General features: G+C 46.0%; 1 protein-coding gene across 2 annotated transcripts in view; it reads right to left on the bottom strand.

Annotated features, from left to right (window-relative positions):
* Positions 1-21,929, bottom strand: part of BICDL1 (BICD family like cargo adaptor 1) — a 102,248-nt gene that overhangs the window by 11,757 nt on the left and 68,562 nt on the right. Inside the window, exons 3-7 of one of the 2 annotated variants that reach the window (XM_038575290.1) lie at positions 15,614-15,730; positions 12,702-12,848; positions 5,913-6,092; positions 5,060-5,278; positions 3,844-3,987 (exon numbers count right to left, since the gene is read on the bottom strand). In XM_038575290.1, coding sequence (XP_038431218.1) covers positions 3,844-3,987; positions 5,060-5,278; positions 5,913-6,092; positions 12,702-12,848; positions 15,614-15,730 — 807 coding nt within the window. The remainder of the gene's footprint in view (positions 1-3,843; positions 3,988-5,059; positions 5,279-5,912; positions 6,093-12,701; positions 12,849-15,613; positions 15,731-21,929) is intronic. The other variant, XM_038575291.1, reaches the window with a different exon arrangement.

The following is a 21,929-nucleotide window of genomic DNA, read 5'->3' as shown; positions in this document are numbered from 1 at the left end:
GCAGGGAACTTACCTTCTTTGAGCTGCACAAACTTTTCATAGAAAGCAGGAATCAAAATAACTAGTTTCCACCATCAAGTTGTTGTGAGGATCAAATGAGGCAGATGACTCGAAGGACCTAGCTCAATGCCTGGCACTTGGTGGCAAGCTCTACTCCTCTCTTTTCTCTGAACCTGTGTGGACCTACTGATGGCTATCATGAGGACTGACCTGGCTTGTTTATACAGGGACTTAGGTTGCAGCCACCCCTAAATCCACTTTTCCTACACAAAGTAGGTGTTCTTGAGAATGAATAGGATCTAAGAAAACATGCTGAAGTCATATATCTAGGGCTTTATCTGCCCTTTTGTTTGGTAATTATTTTTGTGCCTACTTGGTAAGGCCTGTGCCAGATGCTATAGGAAAAGGCAAAGAGAAGCCAAACCTCGAGCCTGTCCTCATGGGGGGGCGCGGTCTAAGTGTTAACTGAGAAGATGAGATGTGAGTGAGGATAGTAACCATGACCCAGCAGGGCCAGGGGCTCCAGGAGGAAGGGGATCAGGAGTTGGAAGGAGGAAGTGAAACCTGAAGGATGAGTAGGGCTGATATGTGCAGGTGGCCAGGGAAAGTCTTCTGGGTAGAGGCGAAGGGCTGGAGAAAAGGCCCAGATGGGGGGAAGCACAGGGTGTGTGTGTCATGCCCTTTCATAGGCAAGGAGGGGAGATGCAACCCTTTCAGTTGGTGAAAGCCAAGAAGGGGAGATGCAAACAATAAGGAAGAAGGCTACATGGTCAGTATGCAGTCAGACTGTGGGGCCATGGGAGCTGGCGGCTTCCCACCACTTGCTGATAGGAAGTCAGTCCAGAATTTGTAAGAGAGCTCAAGCTGTGCTTCATGAAAATCAACCCAAATCATGTGGAGGGTAAGTGGGTGGGGGACGTGATGACCAAAGCCATGGTGTGATAGAATGAAGGTCTGAAGTAGGGCAGTGGCTAAGATGCAAGGAAAAAAAATACAGTGAGTTTCACACAGGAGGGGTCACCAAGAGGTCATCAGCCAAGGCCTTCCATGTCCCCAGTACATGCTCCACTGTGTTTTCATGCTCCTCTGGAATAACTGGCTAGTGCTCCAGTCAAGCCCTATCAAGGAGCCCAACACAGGACTGGGACTGTTTTTTAAGACTGATTGGTTGATTTGAAAAAAAAAAAGAGAGAGAGAGAAAGAGCCAGCATATACGCAGCAGCAGGGAGGGTGAGGGGAGAGAATCTCAAGCTGACTCCCTGCTGAGCAAAGAGCCCGATGTAGGGCTCGATTCCAGGACCCTGAGATAATGACCTGAGGCAAAATCAAGAGTCAGCCACTTAATCAACTGAGCCACCCAGGAGTCCCAGGCCTGGGACTGTTTCTCACTGCATCTCCCACAGCCTGGCTTGCTGGCTTGGGAACTGGTGGAGAGGCTCCATAGATAACTGGTTTTCCGATTGCTCTGAACATCCTCCTTGCCTCCCAGCTGTTGCTCCAGATCCCAGTAAACCCTGATCAGGAGGGAACAGGAGCCTGCAAAGCTGTGGAGAATGCAGAGAGGGGGTAGGGAGCTCTCCATGGTACAAGGGTGTGGGGTAGTCCTCAGGTCTAGTTACAGATTCTTGTCTCAAAATAATTATCAGTTAAAATTAAACCTGAGTGCTCTTTTATTTAAAAATCTGGATAGGGCAGCCCAGGTGGCTCAGCGGTTTAGCGCCACCTTTGGCTCAGGGCGTGATCCTGGAGACCCGGTGTCGAGTCCCGCGTCGGGCTCCCTGCATAGAGCCTACTTCTCGCTCTGCCTGTGTCTCTGCCTCTCTCTCTCTGTGTCTCTCATGAATAAATAAATAAAATCTTTTTAAAAAATAAAAAAAAAATAAAATAAAAATCTGGATAGGTTTCTGAGGGTCTGGTCACTTCACGTTCTAGGTCCCCCACCTTTTACTTCTGGCTCAGTTTCCAGGAGAAAAAATAACACTCTTGGGTAGGAAAGCAGTGGGCTTGGAGGATCATCCCTTGGATGAGGTTTCCTCTTAGTCTTGGAGCTGTCTGCTGGGACTTTGGTTTCACATAACCTTGTCTGGGCTCTGTCCACCTCATCCCCAGCCCCACCAGGATACAGAGCTGGTGTGAGCCCCCTCCTCACAATTCTAGAAGCTGGGGAGCACAGGGCATAGTCAAGCCACTCCTGAGCATCTCAGGGTCTAGGGCAGTGGAGGGCAGTGCTCAAGAGCTGCCATACTAATTGCACAAGGAGTGCTGTGCCCGCTCTGACAGCCACCACGTCTCCACTGGCATTCTGCGATTCAATCTGCATCCTAACCCCTGCCCTGGGAGGTCAGTGTGTTCCTGTCACGGGATGCTTTTGGATGGATGGAGTTTGGCTGAGAGAGCTGTTGCTTTGACAAAGCTTCTGGGCAGAGAGGACCTGCTGAAGAGGCACAGTCCTATCCCCCATGGGACTGAGCATAACTATCTGCCTGATGAGCTATTGGAGGGGGAATCCACAGGAAATGGCAGAAACCACTTATCAGTTGAACTTTTAAGGAGCATCCCCTGGTGGAGAAAGGCTCCGAAAGAGCTGGGTCCAGGCCCTCAGCAACCTGTGCCTTGCTCGTGTTTCTGAGTAACGACCCTGCTATTTCTAGTTCTGCTACTCTGAGAAGCAAACAAACCAGCCGACCTCAAGGAGCTGATAAGCAGAAGCACCCCCACAAAAATTTAAATAGGCTTTAAAGTAAATAACACTTTTATTAACCCAAAGAACTTTTAGAACCACTTTTTCCAGTTTTTATTCTTACAGTTTGAAGACCTGTGCTAAGTCTGGCTGAACGACCACCTGAAGGACTTAGGTTCTAGGCATGACAATGCCATTCTTTGGGGCTTGGCCAGAGACCAGCGACAGCTCTCAACAACATCTCTCCTCACTATCTGGTCACTCCCAGCAAGATGCAAGATTATAGCAACAGCTGCGGGAAGGCCTCCCAGTATCTTACAAGAGAATTATATTAGGATGTCCAAAAACTATGACTCCCAAAAGGAGTTTATTTCTCTAAGGTCCTTTAAATTTAAGAAATACTGACTGAAGCAAAAGCCAGGCTGAACTTCCCTCTCTCAGCACTCTGGTGCAGCAGGAAGGGATGACTAGCTTTGGTTGAAGAAGAAAGGGAGCAGGCTGGGTGGGGGCACGGTTTAAAACGCTACCTGTCTGGTGTTCCCCACAAATGGGACAGAATACCACACATTACCCTTGTCAAGAGGAAAAGCCTTATCCATCTCCTTAGCTTGTGTTAAAAGCTCCTTTCTGGGTGGGGGTGCTCCTAAACCCTTTAGAACTTCTCAGATTGGAATACAGATGCCCTTCTCCCAGATTCTCGAGAAAGATGAAATCATGATCAAACAGGAATGGAACAGCAAGACCAGCAGTAAGTGCTTCTAAAGCTTAAAAACAGGCTGGCAGAGGTGATGGCATTAGAGAGAGAACAGGCCTGTAAAGATCAATTACTTCTTGGTTTGCAAACTTCCCTGCTTAGAAGCTGCTGGAAAAACAACCATGAATATCCTGAGAGCTACAGCACTTTAAACTGCCAGAATCCGCCAGATAATTTGGGCTCTGTGGAAGGCAGCATGTCACTGGAGGAAATGGAAGGTCAGCTATTCTTACCTCTAACAATTTTACTTTGGGCTAAACTAGAAGGCTGGCTTCTTCTCTTGAAGACTCCCAGCTCACCTCAACATCAGGTCACCATCCTCTGAGGATTCGTCAGAGGAGAGCCACTTCTCAAATAGATGTGAGAGAGGGAAACTCATGAGGGGCCCAGAGAGCCTGGAGGTGCTCACCTGACTGTGCAGTTGCTGCAGCTCCTCTAGGCTTTGCCTCAGTTTACCCCTCTCTCCCTCCATGAGTTCCCTGAGGGCTCTCGAGTCCTCACTGGTCTGCCTTATCTGTTCTTCTAAGGAGTCATCATCAATTCTCCGGGAGCTCTGACAGCAAAAGAGAAAGCCACCAAACCAGAGAGATGGTGCAAGTGGGGGTGGGTGTGGTGAGACAATTAGTGGGAGAGAGAGAGAGGGGAGGTACGGGGAGGAGGCAGAGATGGGTGGGTGTGGAGGAAAGCAGGAGAGAGGAGATGGGGTGGGAAGGTGGAGGGAGGAAAGAGGAGAGACACAGGAGGGAAGAAAGAAAGGGTTAGAGAAGAGAGACTCTCTTGCCCAATTTTGATCTGCAAACATTAGCTAGACACTTATTTTTGTTTCAGGCTTCAGGGGAGGGAAGTCACATGAAGAGCACATCTCACTCTGACTTCTCCCTTGCCCCACAATGTCCCGGCCTCCACACCCACAGCACATTCCACAAATCCACATGGCATGTTCAGGTAAAGACAACCACCCTTTCACAGGATTTCATCTGATAGGGGCAGAAAGACGTTAACTATTCTGTAGAAGGGTGGGCCCTGCAGAGAAACAACTGCCTGAGAGCCGGGGGTGTGAATGCAGAGTAAGTACGGCAGAAATCTGTCACGAAGCTGGAAGAAACGCCAGCCTGCCCAGGAGGCCCACAGGAACTTTCCTCTCCTTAAGAGGAGCCGCACCTGGAATTCTAAAAGGCCGTTGTTGATCTTCTCAACTTTCTGTGCTCCCCTATATCTTTTGAGAAGTTTAAGATCTTTTAAGTTTGCCTATTCACAGCTAACTCCACCACTAGGACCAATGAAAAGAAATTTGCAGTTTGCAGCTGGATCCAAATTCCTCTACTCAAAGCTTCTAAGGAAAGCCCTTGAACTCGAGGCCACTATGGCCTGGACTTAAACACATGGAGAAGGGGCTCCACACACATGCCAGTGTCTTCAGGAAGATGACCAAGGAACTTCCATTCCCTGACACTCTGCCCCATCACCAGTGTTCAGTGCTCTCAGGCAATACGGGCTCAGACAAGAAATTCTTGCAGATTTTGTAAGGTTCTGCTTCCAGGGTTAACCTCATCCCCTGCACTTGCCTTCAGCCTCCGACCAGCCAGGTCGTGTAGGGTGAGGGGCTTCTTGGCCCGGCCACTTACCGTGGGCTCCATGCCATCCACGATGCTCTGTATCAGCCTCTTGAGCTCGCTCAGGGCAGTGCGCAAGCTGCCGGCTGGCACATCCTTGGCAGACGAGGTTTCGGAAGACTCATCCATCGAGGAGTCCGTAGAGACGGCCGAGTCGGCACTGTCATTCCCTCGGAGGTGGGAGCAGAGATAGCGAACCTGGCAGTAGGCCTCCCAGAGCTGCAGTCTTAGCTGCTCCACAAAGAATCGTTCCTGATTACAGACTCTAGAGAAGACTGCTGGCTGCTCATCATTTTCTAGTGTAGGAACCTAGCATACTGGCACCCAAGAGACTAGTTCCAAGAAAAGGAGTTTTTCTTTTTTAAATCCTCTGTCCCAAGAAATACTGATACTTATTCTGAGCCCAGTACATCTATCCAGACTCCCAATTATTAACACCCCAGCCCTCTACTCCCCTATCATTTGTCATAAAAAGCCCTTCTTTTATTGTTGGTTCCTTTGCTAGAAGTCATGATTAGGGAAGTGAGTGGTTAGGAGTAGCATGAAAAAATAGCCAACTGAATGGATCATGAATGTTCTAGAACCCAGTTAGTAGGAGGTAGCAGGCTGAGGATTAGCCAAAAAGCATTTCCTAAGAGGCGCTGGGGCAACAGTGAGCCTGGGACATGCTTTGGTCAGGGCTTGCTTCCTGATGCCTCTAGCCAGCAGGCCAAGGCTTAGGCAGGTATAGGGCCAGGGCCCTGGCTGGGATAAAGTAGAAACAGGAGGCACCAGGTGACGACGCAGACTGGCTCCTGAAGTCTGGGGCCTGCCCCTAGGGGATCCCTGGGCAACCTCTCATGCCAGAGTGACAGGGTATCAGTACCTGCTCCCTCTCTTGCTCCAGCTCCTCAGCCTCCATGCTCTGCTCTATCTCAGACAGGAGGGACGTGCTGGTGGCAGCAGAGCTCTGCAGACTCCTCTCCTCAGCCAGTTCTTCCACTTTCACCTGCAGCTGCCGATAGGACAGTCGTACCTCCTGAAGCTCCAGCTGGCTTTGATGTAGCTGTCAAAGAGACAACAAACGGTAGTGAGGCTTTCCCAAGCCAAAAACAAACAAGAAAACATGACCCTGAATCTGATCATGATTCTAGGTCCAACCACCAATTTATAGAAAAATACCGAGAGAACGTGCTAGATTACGCTAGGGGTGTGTGTGCGGGCAGTAAACTTCAGATTTGGGAAATTCTACAGGACCAACAGCTCAGCTTCTTCGACATACACATTTTAAGAAAAAAAGAAAGGATAAAGGGAGAATCTATAGATTAAAAGAGACTTAAGAGACATAATAACTGCAATGTGTAGTCTTATTTTAATTTGTATCTTGATTCAAGGAATAAATGTGAAAACCAATTATGACATTTATAATTCAGTTTAAAAATTTGAGCACTGGCTATTTAATATTAAGAATATATTGCAGGGGCACCTGGCTGGCTCAGTTTGTAGAACATGTGACTCTTGATCTTGGGGTTGTGATTTCGAGCCCCATGTTGGACGTGGAGCCTACTTAGAAAAATAAAAAGTAGAAAAAAACAGGGAAAATATTGTTTTTATTCCTTAGATATAATAGTCCTATGGCTATTTTTTTCTAAGATTTTATTCATTTGTGTGTGTGAGAGAGAGAGAGAGAGGAGGACGGGGGGTGGGGGGAGAAGCACATTCCCCACTGAGCAAGGGGCTCAACATGGGGCTCGATCCTAGGACCCCAGGATCACAACCTGAGCTGAAGGCAGAGGCTTAACTGACTGAGCCACCCCAGTGCCCCTCATGGCTATGTTTTTTTTTTTTTTTCAAGTTCTTATCACTTAGAGGTATTCTTTATTTATAGATAAAGTATAAAAATTCTGGGATTTACTTCAGAATAATACAAAAGAGAAACAGGTAGATGTAATGAACTTGGAGCAGGACTGGCTGGGACTCAATGATTTGTACAGCTGGCAATGGGGTACATGGGGCATCATCACACTATTTTACTTTTGAATTTGTATAAAATTCTCCATACTAAAAAAACGAACACACCACATATAAAGGCACACAGAGTAAGGTACAATTCTCACCAGAATGACTAAAATAAATAATAAAATAATGATACCAAGTGTTGATGAGGACGTGGAACACCCGAGAGTCTCCCCGCTGTTGAGAGTGAAGATGTACAACCACTCTGGGGTAACTGGCTTTTCTACTGGGTGGAATACGCAGCTATCTCATGGCCCAGAAGTTCATTTGTAGGTGCAGACCCAACACAAATGGCTGTGTATGTGCCCGTAAGATAGAAAGGATGTCTACAGCAGCATTATTCTTAAGAGCCACAAATGGGAAATCATCCAAATGCCAATATAGAATGGAGAGATATAGTCAAACTGGAATACTATACAGCAGTGAAAAATGGAAGAACACACTGCTACTATATGCCATAACATGGATGGATTTCATAGACATAATGTCAAGGAAAAGCCAGACATAAAACAATATGTAATATAGAATTCATTTATAATATTAAAAAGTTCTCTTTTTAAAAAGATTTATTTATTTATTTGAGAGAGAGAAAGTGAGCAGGAGTAGGGGTAGAGGGAGAAGCAGACTCCCTGCTGAGCAGGGGGCCCAATGCAGGGCTCAGTCCCAGGAACCCAGGAGCATGACCTGAGCCAAAGGCAGAAGCTTATTCAACCGAGCCACCCAGGTGTTCCATAAAAAATTCTGAAACTTCATTGAGATAGAAGAGATAAAAGTGGAAGAGAAGTCTGCCTTTGAGAACTACCAGGGTACTGACTGGGAGGCACAAAAGGGAAGTCTGCAGGGTGCTGATAATGGGCTTTATCTTGCTCTGGGAGGTGGTTACACAGGGGTATATATTTGTAAAAATTCACTGGGATGTCCACTTAAGATTTGTATGCTTTACTGTATGTATGTTGTATTTTAGTGAAAAAATTTAAGGGGAAAAGGGCTGTCTGTAATGAAGTTAGGGGTAGGATTTGGAATAACATCTGGGTAGAAACACCAAGAACTCCCAAACCCATGAGAAAAGTGGTCTCTGCCTACTGTCTGTGTCGTATCTCAGTTTACAGATAAGGCCAGGCCTGGGAGGGGTCTTATGCAGCACGTGTGGCTCAGAGGAGGAGAGGGATGCCAGTGATAGAAGGGACAGCAGTGCAGCCATCGTGACTTACAGGCCTGGGCTCCTTCCCTCTCTCCTGCTACTGCTACTTCACTCCTCTCTGCATGCTCTGTGGCCTCTTTCCTGTGGAGTCCAAACAGGGCCCTGCTACCTGCTAAGATTAGAACTGCTCAATGTTGACTCCACCATGGCTGCTAAACATTGTACTCTATTAGTGCACTCCATCACTACACTTGCTTTTAACACAACAGATCCTAACTGCAGAATTTTCATCTGCTTGCTAACCATTATGCACATACACCTACACAAGAGCAATGTTTCCACTCCCGTATTTGTGGACTGCCCACCCACCCCTTTTTAAGAGATTTTGGGGTGGGGCAGTGGGGGGGGGCAGGAGAAAAGAGTTTCCTGGGATTTAATTTTAACTAATTTATTCTTTTATAACAAAGGATTTCTGGGGTTACCCCTGTTCATTAAAAATAGAGCAGACATGTTACTGCCTGTTCCAGACTACTGGCCAGATCGGCTTGTGGCTCCTGCAGCAATGCAGACACTGAGCAGCAGTGGGTAGCAACTCAGAGCTCTGTCATTCTCATGAATGAGGCAAGCTGCCTTGCAGAGCCTCTAGCCAATACTTTAGGTGTCCTAGGGCCTTGCCTCTGCTGATCAGCATCAGACAACAGTTGCCTAATGGCACCAGTGATCCGGATGTACCTTAACTAGGAAGAGTCTGGAGCCTGGCTGCTCAGAGAATGAAAATGGAACTGGCAAGCTTGCTCTTTCTACAGAGTTCCCATGGATCAGCAATACCTGCTGGTCAGTGGGAACTCCTCCAGCCCCAGTTTTGAGAAAACTCAGAAAGAAGAAAGTAGGGTTAAAAAAAAAAAAAAAAAAAAAAGGACATTCCTAGGAAGCATTTGGCACAATTACAAATGGCATACTAATAAGCAAAATGCTTTACAATTATTTTCTAAGCAACTCCACGTACATCTCAGCAGGAGAAGCTCAGCACAGACAAGTACAAGTTCTTATGCACTGGACAAGATTAGTTCAATTACTCATGCACACTAGAGGATGCTTAATTAATTATAACAGTGAGAGAGCAAAAGACCAGAACAGGTCTGCCCTCTCTGGTCAATAACTGATCCACAAGCATATGCAGAAAAACTGAACCAGAGGAGTCTATTAAATATAAGAAATCTCTAAAATAAGAAATACCATATTTTGTATAACAAAGATGACACTAAATGTATTTATATATGTACAAATAAGAAAGACACCAAATTCCTGTGTTGGTGTAGTACACTAGGCTTAAGCTTACAATGCTCATGCCCCTAGAGTGGGTGCAAGTGGGAGCCCCCTCCCATTTCACACTGAGGGAACTAAGACTATGGTATGATGTTAAGTGTCAAAGCAGTCTATATTGCAGGCCACCTGCTTCCTGGGTCACCCCACAGAGTGGGGGCTATGTTTTCTGCTGATGAAATCCTGGGACAAGGCTCCTGCACATATCTGTAAGATGCCCACGTGGATATGAATCGAGTCATATATGGCATTTAAGTGGTCCTTAGAGGGACAAAATCCTTTACTGGGTATTTTTTTTTTAATTTTTTTAAATTTTTATTTATTTATGATAGTCACACAGAGAGAGAGAGAGAGAGGCAGAGACATAGGCAGAGGGAGAAGCAGGCTCCATGCACCGGGAGCCCGATGTGGGATTTGATCCTGGGTCTCCAGAATCACGCCCTGGGCCAAAGGCAGGCGCCAAACCACTGCGCCACCCAGGGATCCCGCTTTACTGGGTATTAAGAGTTCAGAAAAATGTCCAGTTTTTTAATTTATTGGGTATTCAACAAATAATAATTGTTAGGGATCCCTGGGTGGCGCAGCGGTTTGGCGCCTGCCTTTGGCCCAGGGCGCGATCCTGGAGACCCGGGATCGAATCCCACATCGGGCTCCTGGTGCATGGAGCCTGCTTCTCCCTCTGCCTGTGTCTCTGCCTCTCTCTCTCTCTCTCTCTCTGTGACTGTCATAAATAAATAAAAATAAAAAAAAAACATTAAAAAAAAATAATAATAATAATTGTTATACCTATTGTCAGTCTGAAAAATAACTAGAGCTGGAGTTGATTGGTGGTTTAAAAATCCACATTAGATAGTAGAACCCCAACTACATAGTGAACTGGAGAGAGTGAACTAAAGACAGGGGCTACCCTAGTCATGTAGGCCTGATGCCCTGCCTATTCAGCCTTCTTCTCGTCCTTTATCTGAAACAAAGGATTAAAATCATGGAATTATTATATATATTCCAAAGCCACCAGCTCTACCTTCCACAAGTCTGATTTAGACCCCTCAATTACTACCTGGACAAGTTGGCATTTTTATTTCTGTATTCAGTACAGGCCATGTCAGCAACAGAAAGGGCTTTCTGGAGGACACTGTTAATTAGCAGCAGCTTAAGGAAAGTTTCGTATGAGCTGAAGGAAAAGAATCACAAAAAGGTGGGAAAGATAAGAATTCAGCCCACAAACCCAGATTCTACCAATCAAAGCGTACACTGCCTGACTTGATATAGGATGTGGGGGCACTGGACAGCCCCGGTGGCCTAGCGGTTTAGCGCTGCCTGCAGCTCGGGGCGTGATCCTGGAGACCACGGATCGAGTCCCACGTCAGGCTCCTGCATGGAGCCTGCTTCTCTCCCTCTTTCCCTCTGCCTCTGTCTCTGTCTGTCATGAATAAATAAATAAAATCTTAAAAAAAAAAAAAAAAGGATGTGGGGGCACTGACTCTCATCCTTGAAGAACGTAGCCAGAAGACAGTGGATGTGCGGACAGTGAGAATGTAAATGTGGTGTGACCTGGAGCTCCTTCTGCCAGAGAGCATACAACCCACAGTGCTAGCCAGGGACTGGATGGTGCACGCTGGTCCTGCTCTTCCCCATCCTTCGGTCCCCAATTCTTGGTTTGATATAAGGATTTCTCATTTGTGAATTCAAGCTAGACTGAAAGGCTCTTTTAGGCAGGGGTCATTTCCCCGTTTTCCTGTATTTCTCTTCCTTCTTCATACTCAACCTCAGAAGAATGCCTGATGGTGTAAGAAATTCTGGTGAGACACTGACTGGCAGAAGCAAGGGATGCACTAGATGTTATCATTGAGCACCACGTGAAGCAGGTGGGAGGGCTCTAATTTCAATTCTACCAGGACTTAACTATAATACTTTGGTAAATGATCCACTTTTTTCTAAGCCTCAATTTTAGAATGTATACAAAAGCACCCTGTTCCCTGTAAAGAAGTATACAAATGTTCACCACTATTATCATCATCAGCTTAGAGTATGAGCCAACTCTTTTCCACCTTGAGAATAGCTATGAGGCTTTGGCAAGCATCATTCTCTTTTCAACATTTATAGAGGCCCTACTGTATGCAAAGTTCTAAGCTGAAGGTACCAAAAAAAACAAAAAACAAAAAACAAAAAACAAAAAAACCATGGAAGGTGTAATACTGCTCATTTGCCCTGAAAGACATTAATTACTCAGATGGCAGCTTAGCTGATGGTGTCAATAACAAGTGATGTTAGCTTAAGATGTTACCTTATCCCACATCCTACAGCTCTCCTCAATGGCTGACCACTGAGCCCAGTGGGGTCTGCCGTGGCTTGGTCTTTGGGGAGAGATTCATCTGGGGCTTGGCTGACCGCCTCCACATGAATGACATTGTTGCAATCTCCCCCACTGGCTGGCATGCTCAGAGGGTACCCAAGGGGGAGCAGTACACTCTTAGCCACTGGCCCCAGGTGCTCCTAGGCCACTATGGCAAAGCTGCCTTTGTAGCAGATGTCACACACTATTTCTGAGGAGGCTAGGAGCGGTTATCTTTGTTTAGGGGGTTGTCAAGTGTGAGCCTGGGGATTCAGCTGAGGACTAATGGCAGGTCCCAAATAAGGACAAATATGGCCACGAAGCACTTTCCTTTAGGAAGGAAAAAGAGGCCAATTAGGTTCACAAAGGGGTCAACCTATGCCTTTTCTAGTAACTGTTAGAAGCAGGATGTAAGTCTTGCTGTGTTCAGCAGGCAGCTTCTTGAATTCTGCTCAGTGCAAGCTAAGTGCATGAGCCTGGGAAAGCAGCCGCAGAGAGCATCGTGAGCCAAGCACAGAAAGTCATAGGCTCCCTCTGAAATCTCTAGCAGATTTCACAAACCCTAGGAGGCAGAATGACACGCCCCATGTTCCAGTCATGTTAACAGCCCAGAAAGAACTCTCAGAAATTGCTCCAGGGGCCATTGGCTCAGAACAAATTGGAAAGATGACCCGTGGGTAGCAATGCGTTTGTTTTCGGCAGAGCCAGACTGGCCTAGCTGGTGAGTGCCCAAGGAGAACAATGACAAGGCCAACAGAGGGGCCTTGCCTTTATCCTGTCCTGACCCCTGATGGGGTGCTGGTTAGGCAGATAAGCCTTTCATCTGGCCCTGGCCCTACAGGACAGCTTCTTTGCCGCAGTACCTGGAGGTCTTTGTCATGGCCTTGTCTCTCCAGGACAAGCACCCGGTCCTGTAGCTCCTCCACGGTCCCCTGCAGCAGGTCGTTCTCCTGTAAGGTGGCACTGAGACGATGCTCAAGCTCCCGTTTCCGATCTGACAGCATCTTGATCTGAAAGGGTGGAGAGTCACAGGAGTGGTGGGCAGTCACACCCAGGCTGAGGAGGAGGAAAAGAGGCACTAGCCTCAAACATGAAGGCAAGTGTCTGTCCAGGGGCCCCCATCCCTGAAAGAACAGCTGCAAACTCCTGAGCTGAAGAGAAAGCCCCTCCCTGCTAGAAACCTGTCTGGGAAGGGGTGGGAGATGAGCTTTGGGGAAGCTGGAATGTGGGATGCCAGGCAGAGGAAGGGAAGGTCAGTGTTCTGGAAATTCCACAGATAAGACAGCGAAGGGCTCCACCTTGCCTGCCCGTGACTTCACCTCAATCCCACAATTTATGGGGGAGTGGAACCCACCCTCCATTCCATTCTTCCTTTTCAGGAAAATGCCTGAGACAGCCTCTTGAGCTGCTATCTTGTCATACACTTTGATGGCTCTCTTCTGTACTTTCCCCTACTGCTAACAGGTCTGGATCACCAGGCAGTACAGACCTGGTGCGCCACGTTAATGTGGGAGCCAGCAGGGTATAGAAAACAAAGTAGTGCCTGCATCAGCCTGTGTCCTGGAAGGAACAGGACATGGACATAGTAACTGATTTTACTCAAAGTGTCTTTTTGCCTGAGCAAGTAATCTATGAATAGGAGCAATTGCACTCCTTTTATTAAACAGGTTGGTATGTCTGTACACTGCATAGCTATCCAGTCTCAAGAGATATAAATCTTCTTTTAGTAAGGCCTGTCTAGTCTCTTCAATGTCTGTGAGAAAACAAAGGAAAGGAGAAAAGATATGCCAAGCCTTTTGGCCTCACAGTCTATAGGCTCAGGAGCTGTGCCAGCATTCCACAAGGTCAGTGATGCTTCACCCCAAGAACACTGCCCCACTCAGGGGCTATGGAAGCCTTCCCAAGTCCTGCAGGCAGGTCCCACTGGCTCCTCCTGACTATCAGTTCCCTGCTGGGCTCATCCCTTAACCAGCTTCTTGCTCCCAACATGGCTAAGATGTTCTCCATGCATTCCAGTTTGGCTTGGAGAACAGTCCATTTCTTTCCTGGGAGATCTGGAAATGAATGTCTAACATGTCTGAAGTTCTCTGAAATCCACCTTTCCTTCTGCTTTTTGCCTCTTCTCACTTGCCACACTAGAATTCTGTTCAGAGGGCAGAGATCTTCCCTGGCCACCAATCAATCAGATAGGATGCTGTCCTGGGGAAATGAAGTATGTGGCCTTTGTTCAGAGAGATCAGGTATCTGGCCAAACAAAGAAATACTGTCTCAAGTGTGCACCTGGGTAAGGGACAAAAAGGAATAGAGCTCTTTCTGAATGCGGCCACTATTCCCCACACTGAAGCATTTTACCCACATGAAGAAATTCTTACTCTAGTTGATTTTCATTTAAATACCCTCTGACCTTTATATTTTCCTTCCATGAATAATCTTTGTTTCTCAAGTTCCACTCAGTGAAATAATGAGATAATACAGTTCCAACAGGCAATCCTAGCCCTTTTAAAAAAACGTAGAAGTTCAGAGCTCCATGAGGAAACATGCTTAAATAATTTCATAGGTTGGCTTTTTAAAGTAGCAGTGTTACTGGATGAAGTAAGGCATCGGCACTGCCTAACTCCACCCTATACACCCTGAGACTTGTGACCAAATCTGCCAATTAACATTCTTGGGAATGACTCTGAGTCACGAAGGTCTTGAAAGAGTAAGCAGAGGGAAGAGGAAAACAGGCAACTCGAAGGAGTCAGACCTTGGTAAAGGCAGTTGAACGGCAAGTCATGCACACAAGTGGTCACAGACAGGCATGCCAAACCCCACCAGAACCAACTACTTACTTCAAGAACCTGCTGCTCAATACCAGTAGTATTTCCAAGGGAAGGGAGAAGGGAAGGGAATGACAGGCAGGAGAAAAGAGAAGATATTGACAGACTTTAGGAAAAACATCTTCAGGTCATTTCCAAAAAAAGGGAGCAGCCATCTGGGTTTCTCTGGGCCTGACTACACCTACTGATTCCTTAACCACAGGGGGTGTGTGCGTTCATTTGGCTCTAGACCATCCCTTTAAGTGTAACTTAGCCAAAGGGTTGCTGTCCAGACAAACTAGCTTAAGGGCCCTTAGGATCAGATTAGGTGCAAGCCTCTGGGGGGGGGGAAGAGCCCATTTGGGTTGGTGATAAGACTCCCCTCTCCTCACCTCCCACAACTGGGTTCTCACTGAGTTGGCCCTTAAGTGCTACTTTTTCTTTCCCTCTGGCCCACTGAGGGCCACAGACCCTGACTGCCATGCTCTGGCCTCTCAAACACTCCACATTGAGTGCTTTTCATGTATTAATTCATCAAATACAACAACCCGATGAAGTAGCTACTTGTGTTTCTCTCATTTTATATGTGAGAATATAAGAGATCCCATCAAAGTAGACTGAACTGGACCTAAATGGAACGGAGAAAGGGAAAATGCTCTTTCCCATCTTCTATTTAGGATTGGCAAGAATGTTTTTGGACCAATCAACACATTCAGTAAAAGTAGGTCATTCATGATTTCAACACACTCAGCAGTAACTCTGAGCAACATTATTCTTCCAGACAACAGGCTACCCACTGCAACATGAATCGAATGTTTCTCATTTAGTTTCTACAGATACATCTCTCTTTAGAGAATTTACATATAGCAGGGTTTTGTTTCCCAGTTCAGAAGACTCCTTATCCAAAACATCTAGCACAGCGCCTCCACTGAGAAAAGCACTTCCATCTTCAAGCACTGCCACATGGGAAGGCTCACCTCAGCCTGAAGGCTTTCAAGCCTGATGATGTGCTGGTTGGTTGATGAGTTTTTCTCCCGAAAGTCTTCTCTGAGGGCATGGACTTGCATGGAGAGTTGTCTCTCAACTTCTGATGCCTGCAAGCAGAGGAGACCTTCAGGGTGGATTCAGAGGCTGTGCAAAGGAAGTCTGTTAAGATTTCAGCCTTTTGTTTCCCAAGGATCCCTTTCCAATTTCCTACTCCGTAAAGAGAATAGGATGAAATATTGGCTTCCCACCCCAGTTCATGTGTTCCCTAGTGCTCCAACAAGACAAACTCCCATCCCTGCTTTCACTATGGATGAGTCTGTCTTGGTAAAGACCACTTTACTAGTCAGAAGAAACAGGCCTAGGAATGGTAAGCTCTCAAATGTTCGATAGAATTATAATTACTTGGTACACAGCAGAACCTCAGCAAACATCTACTAAATTGAGAGAAGGTTTCAGTGTTTTATGTAAGAGTATGACAGATAAACCTACTACCTTAGAAATCCCTTTATTTCTTAGAAATTTCTGTATTTATATTCTCTCATTCTTTTATTTTCATTTCCTTAGCAGAGCCCAGGTAAATCATCTCTGTCTACATTTCTTATTTCCATTCAACACGGGCACTATTTGAAGTTCTCTGTCTTGTCTGTTAAGATTTTTTTTTTAAGTTTTTATTTTTAAAGAATTTTTCTACATCTAGCTTGGGGTTCAAATTCACAACCCTGGCATCAAGAGTTGCACACTCCCTCAACTGAGCCAGTCAGGCACCAATATCTGTTAAGATTTTTGCCATTGGGCAGCCCGGGTGGCTCAGCGGTTTAGCACCGCCTTCAGCCCAGGGCCTGATCCTGGAGACCTGGGATCGAGTCCCACGTCAGGCTCCCTGCATGGAGCCTGTTTCTTGCTCTGCCTGTGTCTCTGCCTCTCTCTCTCTCTCATGAATAAATAAAATCTTAAAAAAAAAAAAAAAGATTTTTGCCATTTATTCCTCAAGGATATATTTTGCAATTTTTAATTCTCTGGGGAGTGTTGGCTAAGGCAGTTATTTTCCACCCTAATCCATCTATTCTCCAATGCTCCATCACAGAACAACAAAGACATTTAGTATATCAGCACCTTCTCTTGAATACGCAGGAGAGTATTTTGAAAGAATGCTTTCTTGATAAGATTTGAACTCTCGTCTTTCTCCTGAAGGCCCACCCCAGCTTCCTGTGTGCACTGGCCCTGAACGCTGCCCAGTTGAGAGAAGATAGCCACAGGATAGTTTAAGTAACTGCCTCAGTGCTTTTTTGAGGCTAAAAGGGGTCAGTAAGCTTTAAGAGTTCTTGGGAAAGATCACCGTGTGCTGAAATGGTTAGGAAAGGCTTCTGGAGGAGGTGGGATGGTAATAATGTTGATATGGTAGGCTAGCTGTTCAGTGAGGCTCTCCCATTAATAGATACATGTTTGATAGTTTTTTTTTTTTTAAGATTTTATATATTTATTCATGAGAGACACACAGAGAGGGGGTAGGGGAAGAGACACAGGCGGAGGGAGAAGCAGGCTCCATGCAGAGAGCCCGATGTGGGACTCGATCCTGGATCCCAGGGATCACGTCCTGAGCCGAAGACAGACGCTCAACCGCTGAGCCACCCAGGCGTCCCTTTTTTTAACTTAAAAAAAAGTATTTATTTAGTACAGGGGTGGGGGATGACAGAGGGAGAGACAATACCCAGGCAAACTCCCTGTCGAGCACAGAACCCATGTGGGGCTCAATCCCATGACTCTTAGATACAACCTGAGTCAAAACCAAGAGTCGGACACTCAATGGACTGAGTCACTTGGGTGCCCCTCCATGGTTGTTTTTATCTTCAAGTGCTATATAAGCAATTGCTCATCGTTGTTTTGGTCCCACAGATTCAACAAATGTTGCTCCCCTGCACAAGAAAGCTTTATAAGAATCTCGGGCTATAGTTCTAATTTTTAAACAGTTATAAAACATGCAAAAGGGCAGCCCAGGTGGCTCAGCGGTTTAGCGCCGCCTTCGGCCCAGGGCCTGATCCTGGAGACCGGGGATTGAGTCCCATGTCAGGCTTCCTGCATGGAGCCTGCTTCTCCCTCTGCCTGTGTCTCTGTCTCTGTCTCTCTCTGTGTCTCTCATGAATAAATAAAATCTTAAAAAAAAAAATACACAACAAAATCACTTTTTTTTCCTTATTCTAAATTTATTTATTTATTTTTTTAATATTTTATTTATTTATTCATGAGAGACACAGAGAGAGAGAGAGGCAGAGACACAGGCAGAAGGAGAAGCAGGATCCATGCAGAGAGCCCGATGTGGGACTCAATCCCGGGTCTCCAGGATCACACCCTGGGCTGCAGGCGGCGCTAAACCGCTGCGCTACCGGGGCTGCCCCTTATTCTAAATTTAATTTCAGACACCATCAACTTGTTTTGTTTTGTTTTTTTTAAAGATTTTATTTGTTTGTTTGACAGAGAGGGAGAGAGTGAGCAGGTGCTCACAAGCAGGCAGAGCTGCACACAGAGGAAGAGGGAGAAGCAGGCTCCCTGCCAAACAGAGATCTGGACGTGGGGGGATCATGACTGGAGCCAAAGGCAGATGCCCAACCAAGCCACCCAAGCACCCCTTGTTTCAGTTTTCTTAATCAGTCAGAAACACAATGTTAGTCATCCTTGGCCTAAACTAACATTAGTAATATGTACTGAGTACTCAGTACTGAATAGTGAGCCAAGAACTGTGCTAAATGCTTTAAATGCATTATCTCAATTGTCATAACCAGAGTAGAGCCTATCACCCTCCCTCAATCTACTAATGAGGGAACAGGTTCAGGGAAATGAAAGAACTTGCCAACTTCTAAGTAACAGCATTAAAATGGTAAACTTTGGGTTTGTCTTGTTTCCAAATTCATAATTCAATACAGGCATACCCTGTTTTGCTGCACTTTGCTTTATTGTACTTTGCAAATACTGTTTTTCCAAATTGGCAACCCGCATCCAGCAAGTCTGCCAATGTCATTTTACCAACAGCATTTGCTCACTTCATGTCTCATGTATTGCATTTTGCTAATTCTTGCGGTATTTTAAACTTTTTCATAATTATTGTATTTCTTGCGCAGATCTGTGACCCGTGATCTTTGATGTTATTATGGTAATTGTCTTGGGGGTGCCACAAAATATGCCCGAATAACGTGGAGAACTTAATCAGTAAACACGGAGTATGTTCTGACTGTTTCACTGCTCTTCTGACAGCCATTCCCCCGTCTCTCCTCAGACTTCCCCATTCCATGAGACACGACAATGGAGACATTAGGCCAGTTACTAACCCTACAGTGGCCTGTAAATGCTCAAGTAAGAGGAAGAGTTGTACATCTCCTCACTTTAAATCAAAAGCTACGGGGATCCCTGAGTGGCTCAGCGGTTTAGGGCCTGCTTTCGGCCCAGGGTGTGATCCTGGAGTCCCGGGATTGAGTCCCACATCAGGCTCCCTGCATGTGTCTCCCTCTGCCTGTGTCTCTACCTCTCTGTGTCTGTCATGAATAAATAAATAAAATCTTTCAATCAATCAATCAATCAAAAGCTAGAAATGATTCAGCTTAGTGAGGAAAGCACATCAAGAGCTGAAAGAGGCCAAAAGCTAGGCCTCTTGTGCCAACCGTTAACCAAGTGGTGGATGCGAAAGAAGAGATCTTGAAGGGCGTGACAAGTGCTACTCCAGGGAACACACAAATGATAAGGAAAGAAAACAGCCTAATTGCTGATCTGGAGAAAGTGTGAGTGATCTGTAGGGAAGCTCAAACCTGGTGCAACACTACCCTAATCCAAAGCCTAACCCAGAGCAAGGCCCTAACTCCCTTCAGTTCTGTGGAGGCTGAAAGAAGTGAGGAGGCTGCAGAAGAAACATTTGAAGCTAGCAGAGGTTGGCTCATGAGGTTTAAGGAAAGAAACCATCTCCATAACACAGAAGTGCAAGGCGAAGCAGCAGGTGCTCATGGAGTAGCTGCAGCAAGTTCCACAGAAGATCCAGTTAAGATCATTCATGAAGGTGGCCACACTAAACAACTAATCAGATTTCCAGTGTAGATGTAAAAGAGTCCACTACCAGAGGAAGATACCACATAGAACTTTGGTAGCTAGAGAGGAGAAGTCAATACCTGGCTTCAGAGCTCCAAAGGACAGGCTGACTCTCTTGTGAGCTGCTTATGCGGCTGGTATCTCTGAGTGGAAGCCAGTGGCTCACTTACCATTCTGAAAGTCCCAGGGCCCTAAAGCAGTATGCTAACTCTACTCTGCCCATGCTCTGTAAATGGAACAACAAAGCCCGGATGTCAGCACATTTATTTACAACAAGACTGCCTGAATATTTCAAGCCAGCTGTTGAGACCTGCTGGTCAGAAAAAAAAAAAAGAAAGAGAGAGAGAGAGAGAGAGAGAGAGAGAGAGAGAGAGATTCCTTTTGGAATCTTGCTGCTCACTGGCAGAGCACCTGGTCCCCCACAAGCTCTGATGGAGTGGAGATGTAGGAGATTCATGTTGTTTCCACGCCTGCTAACACAGCATCCTTTCTGCAGCCCATGGACCAAGGAGTCATTTCAATTCTCAAGTCTTACTATTTAAGAAATACATTTGAAGGGCTAGAGCTGTTGGAGATTGTGCGTCCTCTGGTGGGTCTGGGCAAAGTAAATTGGAAACTTTCTGGAAAGGGTTCAACATTCTAGAGAACATCGAGAACATTCCTGATTCACAGGAGGGGTCAAAACAGCAACATTAACGGGAGTGTGGAAGAGGTTGATTCCAACCTTCATGGAGGACTTGGAGGGGTTCAAGACTTCAGTGGAGGAAGTAGCTGCAGATGGGGTACAAACAGCGAGAGAACTGGAATTAGAAGTGGAGCCTGAAGATGGAACTGAATTGCTAGAAACTCATCATAAAACTTGAACCAATGAGAAGAGTTGCTTCTCGTGGATGAGCAAAGAAGGTGGTGTCTGGAGATGGGAGTCTACTTCTGGTGAGGATGCTGTGAAGACTGTTGACACGACAACAAAGCATTCAGAACGTTCCATACACTCTGTCAATAAAGCAGCTGCAAGGTTTGAGAGGACAGACTCAGTTTTTTTTTAAAATTTTTATTTATTTATGATAGTCACAGAGAGAGAGAGAGGCAGAGACACAGGCAGAGGGAGAAGCAGGCTCCATGCACCGGGAGCCTGACGTGGGATTCGATCCCGGTTCTCCAGGATCGCGCCCTGGGCCAAAGGCAGGCGCCAAACCGCTGCGCCACCCAGGGATCCCCAGACTCAGTTTTGAAAGAAGTTCTGCTGTGGGTAAAATGCTATCAAATACTACTGCCTGCTACAGAGAAGCGGTTCGTGAAAGGGAGAGTCCATTGATGTGGCAAACATTTTGTTGTCTTAAGAAACTGCCGCAGCCTCCCCAGCCTTCATTGACCAGCACCCTGATCAGTCAGCAGCCATCAACAGGGAAGCAAGACCCTCCAACCAGCAAAAGGAGTCTATCTGGGGACACCTGGGTGGCTCAGGGGTTGAGCGTCTGCCTTTTACTCAGGGCATGATCCTGGGGTCCTAGGATCAAGTTCTGCATCGTGCTCCCTGCAAGGAGCCTGCTTCTCCTTCTGCCTGTGTCTCTGCCTCTCTCTGTGTGTCTCTCTTGAATAAATAAATAAAATGCTTTAAGAAAAAAAGAAAAGGACTATCTGAACGCTCAGATGATGGTTAGCATTTTTTAGCAATAAAGTTTTGGTTTTGTTTTTTTTTTAAGATTTTATCTTAAAATTTCACAGACTTAGGTCAGCATATGCTCTGTAAGTATAAACCCTATCTCTTCTGTTTTCCATCCCTGTCTCTGTGTACTATTGTCTGGATAATACCTCTGACTAGTCTTCTTACTCCTTCTGACTTAGGTCACAGACTTAGGTCAGCATATGCTCTGTAAGTATAAACCCTATCTCTTCTGTTTTCCATCCCTGTCTCTGTGTACTATTGTCTGGATAATACCTCTGACTAGTCTTCTTACTCCTTCTGATTAGTCTTTAAATTGGTAATTTGCTCTTAAATTGTTTCATGCCTTCTTAAACTCTGTTTATAAAAAATGTAAGGCTTTTGGGACGCCTGGGTAGCTCAGCTGTTGGGCATCTGCCTTTGGCTCAGGGTGTGATCCTGGTCCCAGGACTGAGTTCCGCATCGGGCTCCCTGTGAGGAGCCTGCCTCTGTCTCTCATGAATAAATAAATAAAATCTTTAAAAAATTAATATCAAAAAAATGCAGGGCTTTTTCCCAAAGTAGATTTTGCCATT

The sequence above is a fragment of the Canis lupus genome, chromosome 26, assembly GCF_011100685.1.
Source record: "Canis lupus familiaris isolate Mischka breed German Shepherd chromosome 26, alternate assembly UU_Cfam_GSD_1.0, whole genome shotgun sequence".
NCBI classification, from domain to species: Eukaryota; Metazoa; Chordata; class Mammalia; order Carnivora; family Canidae; genus Canis; species Canis lupus.
This window is presented reverse-complemented; position numbering and strand designations above follow the sequence as displayed.